Source organism: Sorex fumeus, unplaced genomic scaffold, assembly GCF_029834395.1.
Source record: "Sorex fumeus unplaced genomic scaffold, SorFum_2.1 ptg000034l, whole genome shotgun sequence".
NCBI lineage: Eukaryota > Metazoa > Chordata > Mammalia > Eulipotyphla > Soricidae > Sorex > Sorex fumeus.
The window spans coordinates 8,783,080-8,799,001 of NW_026606091.1; the positions used below are offsets into that span (position 1 = coordinate 8,783,080).

Below are 15,922 nucleotides of genomic sequence, written 5' to 3' on the forward strand. Positions count from 1 at the left end.
ATCATTGGTTACTAATAAAAGTTAATCCTTATTATTGCTATGATTCTCTTTTACCCCTGCCCATTGTTGGGAAGAGTGGGAATAAAGAGCACTTACCTTAACTGGTTGCATCCAGGGTCATGGCCCAGGCCAGCCATAGGCTTTTTGGTTTTCCTGTGAAGAAGCAATTACATTTGGATAAAATGGAGGAGTTAGCCATTCTGCCAGAATGTTCTGAGTTACCAGAATTGATGAATGGAAATCACAAACATGGGCAGGGTCTGGGAAAGGTGGAAAGTAATCAGTGATTTGTTGGGATTAAACTCAAGCTGAAGCTATGCAAAAGCACTCCTGGGAATGTTCTCCAAGGCCCCACATTGGCTCTGTCATTTCAGCAGCGTCTCTTTGCTCTCTGGCTAAGATGAGACATGCATTCCACACCCCCCACAAGACTCCCCTGGAGAAAGGAAGACATCAATGATCTATGGGTGTTTTTTAATCCTTAACTTTCTGGGCTCAATCTCTTGGTTACTGCACAGAATCCCTCAGGGAGAGAATTAAGCCAAAGTTTTAGATACTTCAAATAAAATTACTTTCAGATTCTGTTCTGAGAGTAAAACCTCTCAAAAGGGCCTTAGCCCTTTTCTCTAAAAGAAACCCTTCTATCGCCTGAATAAGGTAATAATAAGCATTTTAGGGTCTATGTTTATGGATATTGTCACCACCTTTAAAATATATAAACAAAATTAAAGTCAAAGTAGTTAATTTCAGAGCTCAAAGGAATTCAGAAGATTCAATAACCTAGTTGGATTTCTTTAAAAAATTAAATCCACAGGTTCAGGATAGAAACATCTGAAATATGGTGGTGGGAAAATGTAATGGTGGTGAGATTGGTGTTTGAATATTAAATGTAATCAAATATTGTGAACTACTTTATAAAATAAAATTTAAAATATTAAATCCACACGATCCCTTTTATTTTGAACTAAAATGTTACAATGAAATACAAATCTGAAATAGATCAGATAAGCATTGCTTTGGTTAAGTGTGGTGAAGGTCCAGATTGCCAATGCTTCCATCTCCAAATCACTTAAGAAATACATTGATCAGTTCTCCAACATGGTTAGAGAAATGATAGGTAATCCCTACAATTCAATGAACTTTCTACAGGTAATTTCATATTTGAAACACCTGAAAGAAAGAAGTAAACACCCGAAACCTTCACATACCTAATCCTAACACTAATTCTGAAGATAATCCTATGGTTATACTCAGCCTGACCCAAGTAGCAGAATAAACCTACCAACTAGCCCAAATTTAACAATTGCCCAATCTTTCTCTTTACTTTTAATATTGGTACACAGTAATACCAAGCCTTACACAATTCCCTAATTCAATTCTATCCCTTATCTTTATCATAACTCTAATCCATAGTAAACTTCACCCTTACTCATGTCAGAAAATGCCAATTTCCCTAAATTTTACAGTGTTTCTATACTGAGGAAGTAAACAACTAATACCTTGGTCCTCCACAAACCTAACCTTAATGCTAACCTTGGGCTAATCCTATCATTAAACTCAGTCTGAACCAAGCAGAGGCACAAACCTACCACTTAGTCTAAATTTAACAATAACCCACACTCCTTTTTATCCTAGAATACAGCAAAATCCAATACCTAAACCTAACATAATCCCTAAACCTAAGCCTAGCCCCAATCCTAATCTTAACCCTAAATCTATAGCAAGACTAACCTTTACTGATGCCAAAAATACTAATTTTACAGAGTTCAATGTTATTTTACTCAGCCTAATCCAAGCAGAGGCATAAATTTACCAATTGATGAAAATTAAACGATTATTCAATACTTTACTTCGCTTTTTATCATATAAAACAGAAATTGTTAGCACCTAAAATCCACGAAATCCCTATCCCTAACCCTAGGCTTAATCCCAGGCGCTCCGAGGTGGGTGGAGGAATCAAACCCGGCTGGGCCAGGCTGGCTGCACGCAAGGCAAACACCCTACTGCTGTGCTATCTACTTAACATCTAACCTGTCAAGAATTCCTATAAACCTAGCCCTATTTCTAATGCTAACCCTAACAGATAGTAAGCCTGACCTTTATTGATCCCAAATACTACCAATATTCATAAATTTAAAGATCTTTCTGTACTTTACCTTCATATTTTAGAATAAACACATAAAAAGCTAAAACCTGAAATCTCCAGAAACCTAACCCTAACCTTAGCCTGAGGCTAGTCCTATCATTTTACTCAGAATGATCCAAGCAGAGGCATAAACCTACCAATTAGCACAAATTCAATAATTCGGCTCCCTTTTTATTTTGGGGTACAACACTACTGAACACCTGAATACTATACAATTTCTAACCCTAAATCTTAATCCTAACACTAACCCTAACCCAGAGTAAACCTGGTATTTACTGACTAAAACTACCATTTTCCAAAATTTAACAATATATCTATATTATTTTTTAGAAAAAAAAAACCAGAAAAACCAAACACTTGAAAATTCCACAATTCTAACCCTAACTCTAGTCTAATTATATTATAATGTTAAGCCTCAACCAAAGCAGAAATATAAACCTATCAATTATCTCAAATTTAATCAACTCCCGATATTTCATTTTCCTTTTTATCTTGGAACACAAGAATACTTAACACCTGAACACTATAAAATCCCTAACCATAACTCCAGCCTTAATCCTAATTCTAACCCTAACTCATAGTAAGCCTAAACCGTACTGATGCCAAAACCTGAGTTTTCCACAATTTAATGAATTTTCCATAGTTTCATTTTGGAGAATGAACACAGAAAAAGGTAACGCTTGAAACCTCCACAAACATAACCATAACTCTAGACTGAAGCTAATTTTATCAAAATAAGAAGCCTGACCCAAGAAGATATATAAATTTAGCAATTCACCCAAATTTAACAATTACCCAATATTTCACTCCCATTTTTATCTTTGATCACAAAAATACCCTACACAATCCACAACCCTAAACCCTAGCACTATTTCTAATATTAACTCTACCTTAAAATAAACCTGAAATTAACTGATGCCAAAAACTACCAATTTTGATAAACTTAATGCTCTATCTTTAACATTCTTATTTTAGAATGAACACAGAAAAAACTAACACCAGACCTGATCCTAATACTAGCCTAAGGCTAATTCTATCATTTTATTCATCATGACCCAAGCAGAGACATAAAACTACCAATTATCTCAATTTAGCAATTGCACAATACTTCACTTCCCTTTTTATCTTGGAACATAACACCTAACACCTAAACCCTACACAATCCCTAACCCTAACTGTAGACCTAATCCTAACTCTAATTTATCAGAAGTCCCATCTTGAATGGTGCCCAAAACTCCCTATTTTTATTCTTAACTTCCATAGTCTAGAATGTTCACAGTAAAAGCTAACACCAGAAACCCCCACAAACCCAACCCTAACCCTAGTCTGAGGCTAATCCTATCATACTCAGCCTGACCTGAGGATGAATAAACCTACCAATTAACCCAAATTCAACAATTGCCCAATACTTCATTTTCCTTTCGATCTTAGATCACAGAAATACTTCATATCTAAATCCTACACAAACCCTAACCCAAATGCTAGCTCTACTCCTAATTCTAACCCTAACCTATAATAAACATGACCCTTCCTGATTCCCAGAGCTACCAATTTCCACAATTTAATGAAGTTTTTATACTTTTTACTTTTGATATGAACACCGAACACCGAAAGAACTAATACCTGAAACCTCTGTAAACCTAACCTTTACCCTAGCCCCAGGACAATCCAATTATAATAAAAAGCTGATTAAAGCAGAGGCATAAACCTTGTAATTAGCACAATTTTAGCAATTATCTAATTTTACTAGGTTGTTTTTTAATTGGAACATAGCAATACTTTTCAACTAACCCGTACATCATCCCTAATCCTAACCCTAGCCTTAATCCCAACCCTAACCCATAGTAAACCTGACCCTTACTGAAGTCCAAAATGACCATGCTTGTAAAATTTAATAATATTTCACCTTACTTTCATTTTTCTCAGAAATTCTAACATCTGAAATCTCTACAAACTTAACCTTAACCCTAGCCTGAGGCTAATCTTATCAAAATATGAAGTCTGAACCAAGCAGAAATATAAACCTACCAATAAACCCAAAAGAACCATCTCCCAATACTTCACTTCCCTTTTCATCTCTGAACACAGCAAATCTTAACACCCAAACCCTTCAAAATCCCTGAATTTCACCCAAACCCTAATTCTAACCCATAGTAAATCTGGCCTTTACTGATGCCCAAAATGATCAATTTTCAAATTTTAATATTTCTACACTTTGCTTCCATATTTGAGAAAGAACACTTGAAACCCCCACAAACCTAACCCTAATCCTAGCCTGAGGCTAAACTCTAGTTTCCATATTTTAGAAAAATTAAAACTGAGTCTTGAAAAAAGAACTAGACTTGAGAAAATCATAGACCAATCTCTGGCACAGTCTATTTTTCTATTTTTGTATTAGCAGCACTAAAATAGCCAGTCTTTTAAAGTTTCCTGGCTCTTTACCTCCATTTTACCTGATCCCTGGATTTGGTGCTGTTATTTATAATAAAATAAGCAATGGGTAGAATCTGCATCCACCATCATCAAGGCATAAAAGCAATGAATTTAAGTCATATCCCTATTTTTTAAATAGCTTCACTTTCTTTCCGTGTGGCATATATCACAGCACTTTGCATGGGATCATTTGTTTCAGTGGGCTAGCTTATAAAACTTAAAAATATAAGATAATATTTTTTCAGTTTTACTGTCATTTTTCAAGTTAACGTGGCAAACTGCCATGACCGTAGTTCAGGCCGTTATCATCTGAAGCCTAGACTACCGTGGCAGCCTCCTTAACTGACATACCTGCCTCTCATCCATCTTCTCCTCCCATCTCTCTCCGACACTGTTGCCAGATTAACCTTCTCAAAACACCTCTTTCATCATTTTACTCCTCCCTCCAATAGTTCCTCATTGCCTTATGGCCCAACTCCAAAACTCCTGTCTGAAAATTAAGTCTCCAATGTCTGGCCCCTCACTACCTTTTAAGCTCCTGCCACTCTAAACTTAGTCCTTGGTTTAAATTGCTTTAGTCTACCATCCCTCCCCCAACCCCCACAACCTTGGGCTTCTGTGTCTACTTTTCTGTCTTGATCTGCATGTTTCTCTGTCTCCCATGCTTGTCCCTTGTCTATACATTCGGACTCTACCCATCTTGAAGAACTAAGTCAGGTGGATCAATAGTGTACCATCAGTACTCAACCATTATTAACATTGGTTTTATTTTATTATTTAAAATATTTTATTGAAGTATTATAGTTTATGGGCTGGAGCAATAGGACAGCAGGTACAGTGGGTAGGGGGTTTGCCTTGCACACAGCCGACCCTGGTTCGATGCCTCTGTCTCTCTCAGAGAGCCCAGCAAGCTACCAAGAGTATCCCGCCCATATGGCAGAGCCTGGCAAGCTCCTCATGGCGTATTTGATATGCCAAAAATAGTAACAAATCTCACAATGGCGATGTTACTGGTGCCCGCTCGAGCAAATTGATGAACAATGGGAGGACAGTGCTACAGTGCTATTACAGTTAATAACACGATTGAAGTCATCATTCCACAGTTGCAGAGCTATCATACCAGTCCCTCCACCACCATCCCATGGTTCTTTCTCTCTCCTGCAGTTTCCACAGTTTCCAGTTCTATTGATCATGTTTCAGGGTGTGTTTTATATTAGCATTTATTTTTAAAGAGTTCATTTGTCTTTCAGTTATTTTTCACTAAATTCTTATACTACTAGTTCTCTTGCAGCTTTATTGAGATGTGTATCGATAAGCTGAACTGAGAATAATATCAAGGTTTATCCATGTTATACAATATATCAGAATTGCACTTCTTTGCTTATGTCAGAATAATTTTCCATTATATAGTGATGCCACATTTTGCTGATCCATTCACCCACTGGTGAACATTTGGCTTGTTTCAATTTTTTTGTCTACTATGAATAATGTTGATCATAAATATTCTTACACAAGTCTTTATATGTATATATATTTTAGTGGCTCCTTGAAGGATTCAGATTGGTAGGGTGAGATTGGGTCACATGGTAAATATATTTTTAACTTGTTAAGAAACTGTCTTAAACTGTACCATTTTACAGTGTTTCACCAACGTTCTCATTTACAATAACACTTATTATCACCTTCTTTATTATGACCATAATGTGTTTATGAAATGCTATCTCACTTTGTTTTTTATGTTTCTAATATACTGTTCATGTTAACTGTATTTTTGTCATTTTTGTCCACATTTGACGGCAGTTCATTGAAATGAGGAACATCTTGCATGCCTCTTTTTTTTCATAGCTCATAGCACCCCATCTCAAAATAGATGCATAACAATTATAGTTTACTTGACTTTAAAATATCAATTTTTTGTGGTAGAAGAAAGAAATTGACATTATTTCTGTGGCTCCTAAAATGTATTGTCACATTTAATTCCCATCTCTTTTAAAATAAGCATAAGAAATAAAAACAAACTCAGAGTTTAACTTGCTACTTAAGTAGAAGGCCCTTTGTCCTCTATTTCTTCATATTTACCTAAGTTTGGTCTTTCTTTCATCAGTGTTCCACAAGCTGTGGAGAGGGCACCCAGACTCGAAGTGCTGTTTGTCAAAAGGTGCTGAAAACCGGAGTCTCTGCTATTGTCAATTCCTCCTTGTGCCCTCCACTGCCTTTCTCCTCATCCATCAGGCCCTGTATGCTGGCAACCTGCGCAAGTGAGTAGTAAAGCATCAAGGGAATGGGGAGATGAACTCGCACAGAAACAGTCCTAGCAGTAGCCGTCCCTAAACCCAAGACCAGTGGGAGATTGTTGGGCAATAAAGAGCATGGGAGGCAGCAGGCTGGAGAACTCAGCTGGAGATGGAAAAGGAATCTTAATTACATGTGGTCCAAGCAGAATTCTCTTCTCCAGTGGAAAAGGAGTTTGCGGGGGGTAGAGCAAAGTCCACTTGCTGGCAATCAGAGATCTGGAAGCTAGAGGCGGCCTATTACTAATGAAGTCTCATGCTATTCACTTTGGGGTTTTAAACTACTCTAAACAGATTTGTTCTGTTTAATATTAATCCCCGGGGTTGTAACACTTCTGGGCTCTACTGCCTACCTAAGCTCTGGCCCTGGTGCTCTGCTGGACCCAGAGTGTAAGTATTGAAATGGAGACAGACATTCGTCTTCCCTTTGTCCTCCGTCTCTTTATAATGCCCCTTTCTTTCCTTCTTTCTATTTTAATCCTTGTAATGAGTAGCACCGCCTTTCCCTGGGCATGCCCCTCCACCCAGAATCCTGGATCTTAGCTTCCAGAGGCAGAAAGCTCCAGCAGGGTGAGAGCAGGCTGACCTGCTGCACCTCATTAGCTGAGATTTTAGCGGTGGCAGTATCTTGATGGGCCTCAGCTGGTAGCCAGCTCCTTCTGGTAAAATGAGAACGTCCTGACCAGAACCAACTCTGTGGTGCTTCCTTTCTCTTCTTTCCTGTGGTCCTGATTTATTTTATTATTTAAAATGTTTTATTGAAATATCATAGTGTATAATATTATTAAGTCATCATTCTACAGTTGCAGAGCTACTATACCAGTTCCTCCATCACTATTGCATGGTTCTTTCCTCTCCCTCTCTTCCCTCCCGCCCCCCCCCCACCCACTCTCTCTCCTCTTCCCCTCCCCCCCCCCCCCGCTTCTCCTCTTCCCTCTTCCTCTCCACGCTCTTCTTCTCCCTCCTGCTTAAGGCTGCATCTCACCGCTCCCAATGGCCTCTCCTTTCTCTCCAGGGCCCGGTCGCCCATCCACAAAGCACAGCCCCCACATCGCGGCCGTGAGGAGGGTCTACATCCAGACGCGCAGACAGAGGAAGCTGCACTTCGTCGTGGGAGGCTTCGCCTACCTGCTCCCCAAGACCTCGGTGGTGCTGCGCTGTCCCACGCGGCGCTTCCGCAAGCCGCTCATCACCTGGGAGAAAGACGGCCAGCACCTCATCAGCTCGGCTCACGTCACCGTGGCCCCGTTTGGCTACCTGAAGATCCACCGCCTCAAGCCCTCGGACGCGGGCATCTACACCTGCTCTGCGGGGCCGGCCCGGGAGCAGTTCGTCATCAAGCTCATTGGCGGCAACCGCAAGCTCGTGTCCCGGCCTGTGAGCCCGCGGGGTGAAGATGAGGCCCCGGTGGGGCGCAAGGGGCACCCGAAGGAGGAGGCCCTGCAGCCGCACAAGCACCAGAATGCAATCTTCTCCAACGGCAGCAAGCCCGAGAAGCGCGGCCTCGCCGCCGACGCTGGGAACCGCTACGACGACCTGGTGTCCCGGCTGCTGGAGCAGGGCGGCTGGCCCGGGGAGCTCCTGGCCTCCTGGGAGGTGCAGGACTCCACAGAGAGGAACGTATCCTCCGAGGAAGACCAGAACACCGAGCAGGCCTTGCTGCACCTGCCCTTCACCCTGGTGACCGAGCAGAAGCGCCTGGATGACATCCTGCGCAATCTGTCGCAGCAGCCCGAGGAGTTGCGCGACGTCTACAGCAAGCACCTGGTCGCCCAGCTGGCCCAGGACATCTTCCGCAGCCACCTGGAGCAACCAGACGTGCTCCTCAAGCCGTCGGAGCGGCGCGGGCCGCCCGTGCCCGTCTCCCCTCATAAGCTGGTGTCCAGCTTCAGCAGCGCCTTGCGCACGTTGGCCTCTGGGGAGGGGGCAGGCAGCGGGCGGCGGCCCCAGCGCAAACCCACCATCCTGCGCAAGATCTCCGCGGCCCAGCAGCTCTCGGCCTCGGAGGTGGTCACCCACCTCGGGCAGACGGTGGCTCTGGCCAGCGGCACCCTGAGTGTGCTTCTGCACTGCGAGGCCATCGGCAACCCGAGGCCCACGATTAGCTGGACGAGGAACGGAGAAGCGGTTCAGTTCAGCGACAGGTGAGCCTGGCAGCTAACCCCCAAGTCCAGGAGGCAGGTGGGGATGCAAGGAGCCACTTCCTGTCTGAGGCACTTTCTTCTTTCCAGATGTTTCCAAGGCTAGGGCGCTCGGCCTCAGCGATCTCTCGTGCCTTACAACCCTTTCTCCCCCTTGACAAGGGGTGTAGCAAAGATGCCATAACTCTTTTTTTCTCAATTGAATGTCCTTGTCTCTTTAAGGTAATGTCTGACCAGCTCAATCCCTTTTGGAAGTCCAAACGCGAATGAGTTTGGACTTTCCAGATAGCTTTGAACGCTTGACAAAAAAAGATGGCATTCCAGGCCAGGGCATTATTAATTGCAGTACTACGTTGTGCGATGAACCACTGATAGATTCAACTCAGGGCTGCTGTCTCCATGTGTGTGGTCCCCCTGACTGGACTGTGTGAGGGGAGCCAGCACCTGCCACTCCCTGGGGGTGAGGCTGTCCTCCATCGCTTCTGGACAGGACGGTTTGTTCCAGAAAGCTTTTCTTCCCAGCTGGACCTGTGATTAATGACCCCAGTATCTCTTGGTGTCTTCGTTTTGATGTGTCATTACCAGGATGAAAGCATGTATGCCTGGTTTCTTTGGACCATAGCCATTCATAATGTAAGAAGTGGCAGAAGAGTAATAATCATAATATTTTTTGGAAGCTCTCTAGATGCCAAGCTCTGTGCCCAGCTTTTTCTTTTTAATTTATCATAGGGAAGGTCATGTTTTTACAATGGTGTTGGCTCTTGGGGACCCATTGTATACATGTGTCATGCTTTTTATGTGCATTCTCTTTTAATCTTTAAATTGGCCCTGACCTGAAAACAGCCTTGAGAGCTGGCATCAGTTCATGCTCTCTGCCAGGTTAATGAAAGTGAAGTCTGTGCTTTGTGCCCCTGTGTTCTAAAAGTATCCCTAACTGAGTACCTATATCCCCTAAACTTTATAGAAGAAAGAAACAAGTCTAGTGACCTGCTAAATATTATATCCTTAACTCAGTGGGTAGGGCGTTTGCCTTGCATGCAGCTGACTGGGGTTCGATTCCTCTGTCCCTCTCAAAGAGCCCGGCAAGCTACCAAGAGTATCCCGCCTGCATCACAGAGCCTGGCAAGGTCCCCGTGGCATATTCGATAGGCCAAAAACAGTAACAACAAGTCTCACAGTGGACATGTTACTGGTGTCCGCTCGAGCAAATTGATGAACAACGGGAGGACAGTGCTACAGTGCTACATGGCACAACCATGCTATGTAAAAAAAGTCAGCTAGGAAAAGATGAAGCTTAAACTGGAGAGGAACATTTTGAGGCCCACCAGTCCAGATTCTTCATCTTTTTAATCTTCTTTAAATCCATGTATTCATTAGCTCTATCCTTTCATTAGATATACTTCTAAATACTATCATTCAGCTTATTGTCTCTAGTTTGCTAGCTTTGGGTAATGAAACAAAGATACATTGTCTTAAGGTGTATGTCACATTTATTTATATGTAACTGCATTTGTTTTTCTAAGCTTCACTCAACGAGATTAATGTTATCCTCCAGTATTACATAGAAAATTGAGGTGCAGTTGCTCAGCAAATATCACACATTGGCCAAACCCAAGATTCAATATCAATTTTATATGACCCCAAAGTTTGGTGATACAAGTCTTCTGAGACTTGGTGCAAATCACTATGTCCATCCTTTCCAAAACTTTTGTGCCTTTAAAATGCCAATATTGCCTCTTGATCTTGAAGACCAAACACTTACTGACTCAATAGATTTCCTAGAAATAGTAAGTGTAGAGACGCAGCACAGGAGTTAAGGTATGAAGCTGACCTGTATGAAGCTGACCTAGATTCAGCTCCCTGAGCCACATGGTTCCATAAGCATCACTGGAAACAGTGGAGCACTCTGAGGCCCAAGTGCTTTGGAGCACCTCTGGGGTGGCGCAAATAGTCCTCTGCATTGCAGGACCCAAGCATCACCACATCCTGAGATCCCACATTTGAATCACTTGCCCAATTGCTGAGAATCTCCAGGGGTGGCCCCTTGACCCCCTAAGGATTGCTTGGGAAACCTGCACATTTTTTTTAATTAAAAATTTTTTTCAGTGTGTCTTTACTGTGTGACAGTGTTTTCAGTGCTTTCATCTTCCACAAAATCCAATGGGAATAATAATAGTGGTTGTTTCCTGGTAATAGATAAGAAAGCTAATGTTGAACTCTCACAGAGGAATTGGAAACAGGTTAAATGTAGGCAGTGTGCCCTGAGAAACTGGGTTAATAACCAATCCTCTTGTTTGCTCCTTGGTTCTCCTTAATTAGTAGTTTCCTTTACCAGCTAGTTCTATTTTTCTAATATAATTATTTTTAATTTTTAGAAATTATATACACTAAAGGTCTGGAGCGATAGCACAGCAGGTAGGACATTTGCCTTGCACGCAGCCAACATGGTCGACCCGAGTTCGATTCCTCCGCTCCTCTCAGAGAGCCCGGCAAGCTACCGAGAGTATCTCGCCCGCACAGCAAAGCCTGGCAAGCTCCCCGTGACATATTCGATATGCCAAACACAGTAACAACCAAATCTTACGATGGAGACGTTACTGAGTCCGCTCGAGCAAATCGATGAACAACGGGAGGACTGTGATATACACTAAAACACTTAAATGATATCTCGATCTATGGGATAGAATTGCAAGTCTCACTCAGCTCTTCAATCCTATTCCCCTAAGGCTGTCACTTTCAATAATATATTATACATCTTGTTAGAATTTTTATATAGACAACATCTATACAAGTATAGAATATACTTTAACCCAATCAAACATTATCATTGATTTTTACATTGTTACATTGTTTTCTAACTCCTTTAAACATTTTAACATTTTGTGATTTTTTTTTTAAGCATTATAGCACTGCACTGTAGCACTGTCCTCCCATTGTTCATCGGTTTGCTTGAGCGGACACCAGTAACTGTCTCCATTGTGAGACTTGTTGTTACTTTTTTTTTTGGCATATGGAATACTCCACGGGGAGCTTGCCAGGCTCTGCAATGCAGGTGGGATACTCTCAGTAGCTTGTTGGGCTCTTGGAGAGGGACAGAGGAATCGAACCTGGGTTGGCCCAGTGTAAGGCAAGTGCCCTACTTGCTGTGCTATTGCTCCAAGCTACGATTGTATAGTATACAATGTTTTACAAGTAACTCTTTGAACATTTAGTTAATTCTGAGGGAGTTTTTGAAATAAAGAAGGAAGTAGGGATTGTAATGAACTAATGTACTAAATATACTGAGGCACATGCTGGAAACTATTGCTTGAAAAGCTGACATATGCTTATAAGAATCAGGTGAATTCATTTCAACTAGTAAATCATATATAGATGTCACACAGTCATCTGAATTGTTAGTAATTCTTTCATGAAACTAATTTCATGAAAGACATAATCTTAATAATTTTTAAATATGAATTTTTCCTTTTTATTATTATTGGGCATTGGTAATTATAGACAGCTTTAAGATGAGTAGGTTTCAGCAGACTCTTTCTACAAAAATAAACATGACAGCCTGGTGCTGAAGATACTAAAGATATTTAGGCTCACTAGGCAAAGACCAAATCCCAGATCATCAATATCTAGAACACTAGTGGTGGTGGGGGGAGTGGAATGTAGCAATAAGAAATCACATAACAGGACACAGATAGGGAGTTTGTCTTTTATTCAGGTGACCTAGGTTCGATTCTTGGCATCCCATAAGTTCCCCTGAGCACCATCTCAGGAGTAAGTCCTGAGTGCAGAGCCAGGAATAACTTCTCATCATCACTGGGTATGCTCAGAAGTGCCCTAAATACAAGAAGAAATGGGGGGAGGAGAAATAAAGTGCACAACAAGTGAGAAAAAAAATAGTTTTACAGTTTTTTCCACTATCAAGGAAAAAACTTTTTTTTCTAACTCTAGCTTTGACAGATTTTTTTAATGCTAGCTAGCAGAATATAGTAGGAAAAATTAGAAATTGCCATGTCTATTCTTTTACATCATACTGCTTCCATCTTACTTAGTTGACCAGTAAGAAATATGACTGGGGCTTAGTTTTCTATGCAGTTTTTCATGTACCATATGAGAAAAGAAAGTGAATATCTCTGCACTCTGCACTGGCTACATGGACCCACATTTGAAACTGATTCACTATGGGTTTCTGGTGACCTATTTTGTGTCGGTTTTTATTGCTTGTCATCATTATTGGGCTCAGTAATGGTTCAGAAACACTCATTTATTTTCAAACAGAGAAGTGCTGAAGTGTCCAGTGTTATAGTTCAGTTAGTCTGTTTTTACTTAGTACCTAAATTCATCTTTCTGAAAGTCTGCAAAATGCAGCTGTCTGTTGGTTCATAGGAATTTGCAACGTATAAGAGTATACTCTAAATAGCCCGTATCAGCAGATAGGTCAAACTAAGAAGAATGTGACCAAGAGAAGTCTGTTGCTCTTTTGGCTTTTAAATATGCCAAAGTTAGATTTCAAATTAGTTTCATGAAAGAATTATTAACAATTCAGATCAGACTGTGTCATATCTATAAATGAAGTAAATTATATATAGTTGAAATGAATTCACCTGATTCTTAGAAGCACATATCAGCTTCTCAAGAAATAGTTTCCAGCATGTGCCTGTGTGTATTTCACAGACAAGTTCATCACAATCCCTACTTCCTTCTTCATTTCACAAACTCCCTCAGACTTACTCCAAGCCAGATGCTCTGTTAACTACTAATGTGGAGAAAGATTCATTTCTATTGATGAAGCTCAAATCTTTGTTTGGAAGTAAACATATTCTTTAAGTGATAAGAGATGGTTATGTGTATTTATTCATTCTCTATTACTTTCTATTAATCTGCCCATTATTTGCCAGATACAACACCTCCTTATTGGCTATAGTGGGAAATGAATCAGTTTCAAATGAATCAGTTTCAACCCGCATTTGAAACTGATTCACTATGGGTTTCTGGTGACCTATTTCGTGTTGGTTTTTATTGCTTGTCATCATTATTGGGCTCAGTAATGGTTCAGAAACACTCATTTATTTTCAAGTGAATCAGTTTCAAATGGCAAATCTGTTTTCTCACATGTATTTTTCTTGGTAGCAGAGGATGGTTCAGCACAGCGGTAGGGCGTTCGCCTTACATGCGGCTAACATGGCCGACCCGAGTTCGATTCCTCCACCCCTCTCGGAGAGCCCGGCAAGCTACCGAGAGTATCTCGCCCGCACTGCAGAGCCTGGCAAGCTACCCGTGAGGTATTCGATATGCCAAACACAGTAACAACAAAGTCTCCAATGGAGACGTTACTGGGCCTGCTCGAGCAAATCCACGATCAATGGGAGGGCCTTTACCTTTACCTTTACCTTTACCTTATTTTTCTTGGATTTCAACTTATGCTTCAATGACATGTATTTGAAATATCTTCCCTGGCCATTCTGTCTAAAATATCATTCCTCTTCAGTCTCTATCTCTTCAAGTCTACTAGTTAAGTTACAGAATTAATCATCATCAGACATGTGACATACTTATTTGTTGACTGCCTGTGCATGATGGTACTTCCTTTACTGCAGTAACCTCCATGCAGGGAATAGTACTTGGCACCAGTTAGATACTACATAATGACTGAATTAATGAAAAAGTGGAGTGGAACATAACAGTTGACACAAAATATAGCAAGAAAAAGATTAGATCATGATTATTATTGGACAGAAAATTAAGATAGTTTTGGTAGGGAATTACCTGGTGACCACTTTAGATGGTAGCCTACATTTTCTGCAAGCCCTGTGATGCAGGGTTACACATATCCAAGGATATGACATCAGAAGGAAACACATTTCTGGACAAGGGTTTTCCCCCAAATTTTACAAAACCCCAAAATTGAAAATGAGTTTACTGTGTGCAAGAAGCCCAAAAGAAGTTCATTTGACTGGAGAATGGTTGGCAAAAGATAGGGGTGTTATTAACATTTGGGTAACCAAAACCCAAAGGGAACAGTTTAGTTTTAGTTCTGCCTAGAACAGGGTTGCTTGAGGGGGTACTAGGTTGGAGAGTGGAATCATCTAACTACCATTCTTACAGACCCACACTAGCTACTTTGTCACAAGTAGATTTAAAGATGCAGTGTGGAAGCTAAAGGAGGAACCTCAAAGGTGTCCTTTACAATCTTTGCTTCAATTCTACATATGACTGATGAGCCTTGGATGCTGTGATATACACCATAAAGTAAGATAATGATTAAGATCAAGTCTCTGCTCTTCAGAAACTAACAAATACTGAAATACTATTGTAGAATAACTTATACCCTACTTTTATCATTGAACTCCAAGAGTTTAGAAAGCTTCTCCTTAAACTTACAAACTTAGGTACATAGTGAAGGGGTTCTCAAATTCTGTGAACATGATAAGTACCAAGAATTCCTCAGTCCCAAATTCTAACCTGCCCCAGACACTTTTTACAGGAAGGTCCCACAATTTGCATTTAACACGCACCAAAGGTAATTCTGAGACCCTAAGTTCAAGGACCACCTTTTAAGTATTGAGACAGATAAAGGGAGGAAAGTAAGCCCTGGAGTGTAATCACACATGTACTGTTAGTTCTGATTAGCGATGCAAACAGAACTGCTAAAATGGCAAGTAGGAATTCTAAGCACTCTGCTGTTCCCCTGCCTCCCTCCTCACCCCCTACTGGCACTCATACTTTCATGTGAGTTAGATTTAGTTCATAGGAGCTTTGGTCTTGAGAAAGATCAGATCTTTCTTATTCCATGAAAATAAGAGGGCCTGTGTGTGAAGGAAGCAAGCAGGACTGAAGTTAATAAATATCAGATCTGCTAGTTTTCTGGAAAAGTCCTGAACTGACTTTGAGTTAAAATAACCCAAAAAGGTTGCTTG

The 15,922-nt window shown here is 41.0% G+C and overlaps 1 protein-coding gene across 2 annotated transcripts in view; it reads left to right on the top strand.

Moving 5' to 3' along the window:
- Positions 1-15,922, top strand: part of ADAMTSL1 (ADAMTS like 1) — a 454,178-nt gene that overhangs the window by 312,707 nt on the left and 125,549 nt on the right. For both annotated transcript variants that reach the window (XM_056117099.1, XM_056117100.1), the window contains 2 exons: positions 6,684-6,837; positions 7,886-9,014. In XM_056117099.1, the coding sequence (XP_055973074.1) occupies positions 6,684-6,837; positions 7,886-9,014 (1,283 nt within the window). The remainder of the gene's footprint in view (positions 1-6,683; positions 6,838-7,885; positions 9,015-15,922) is intronic.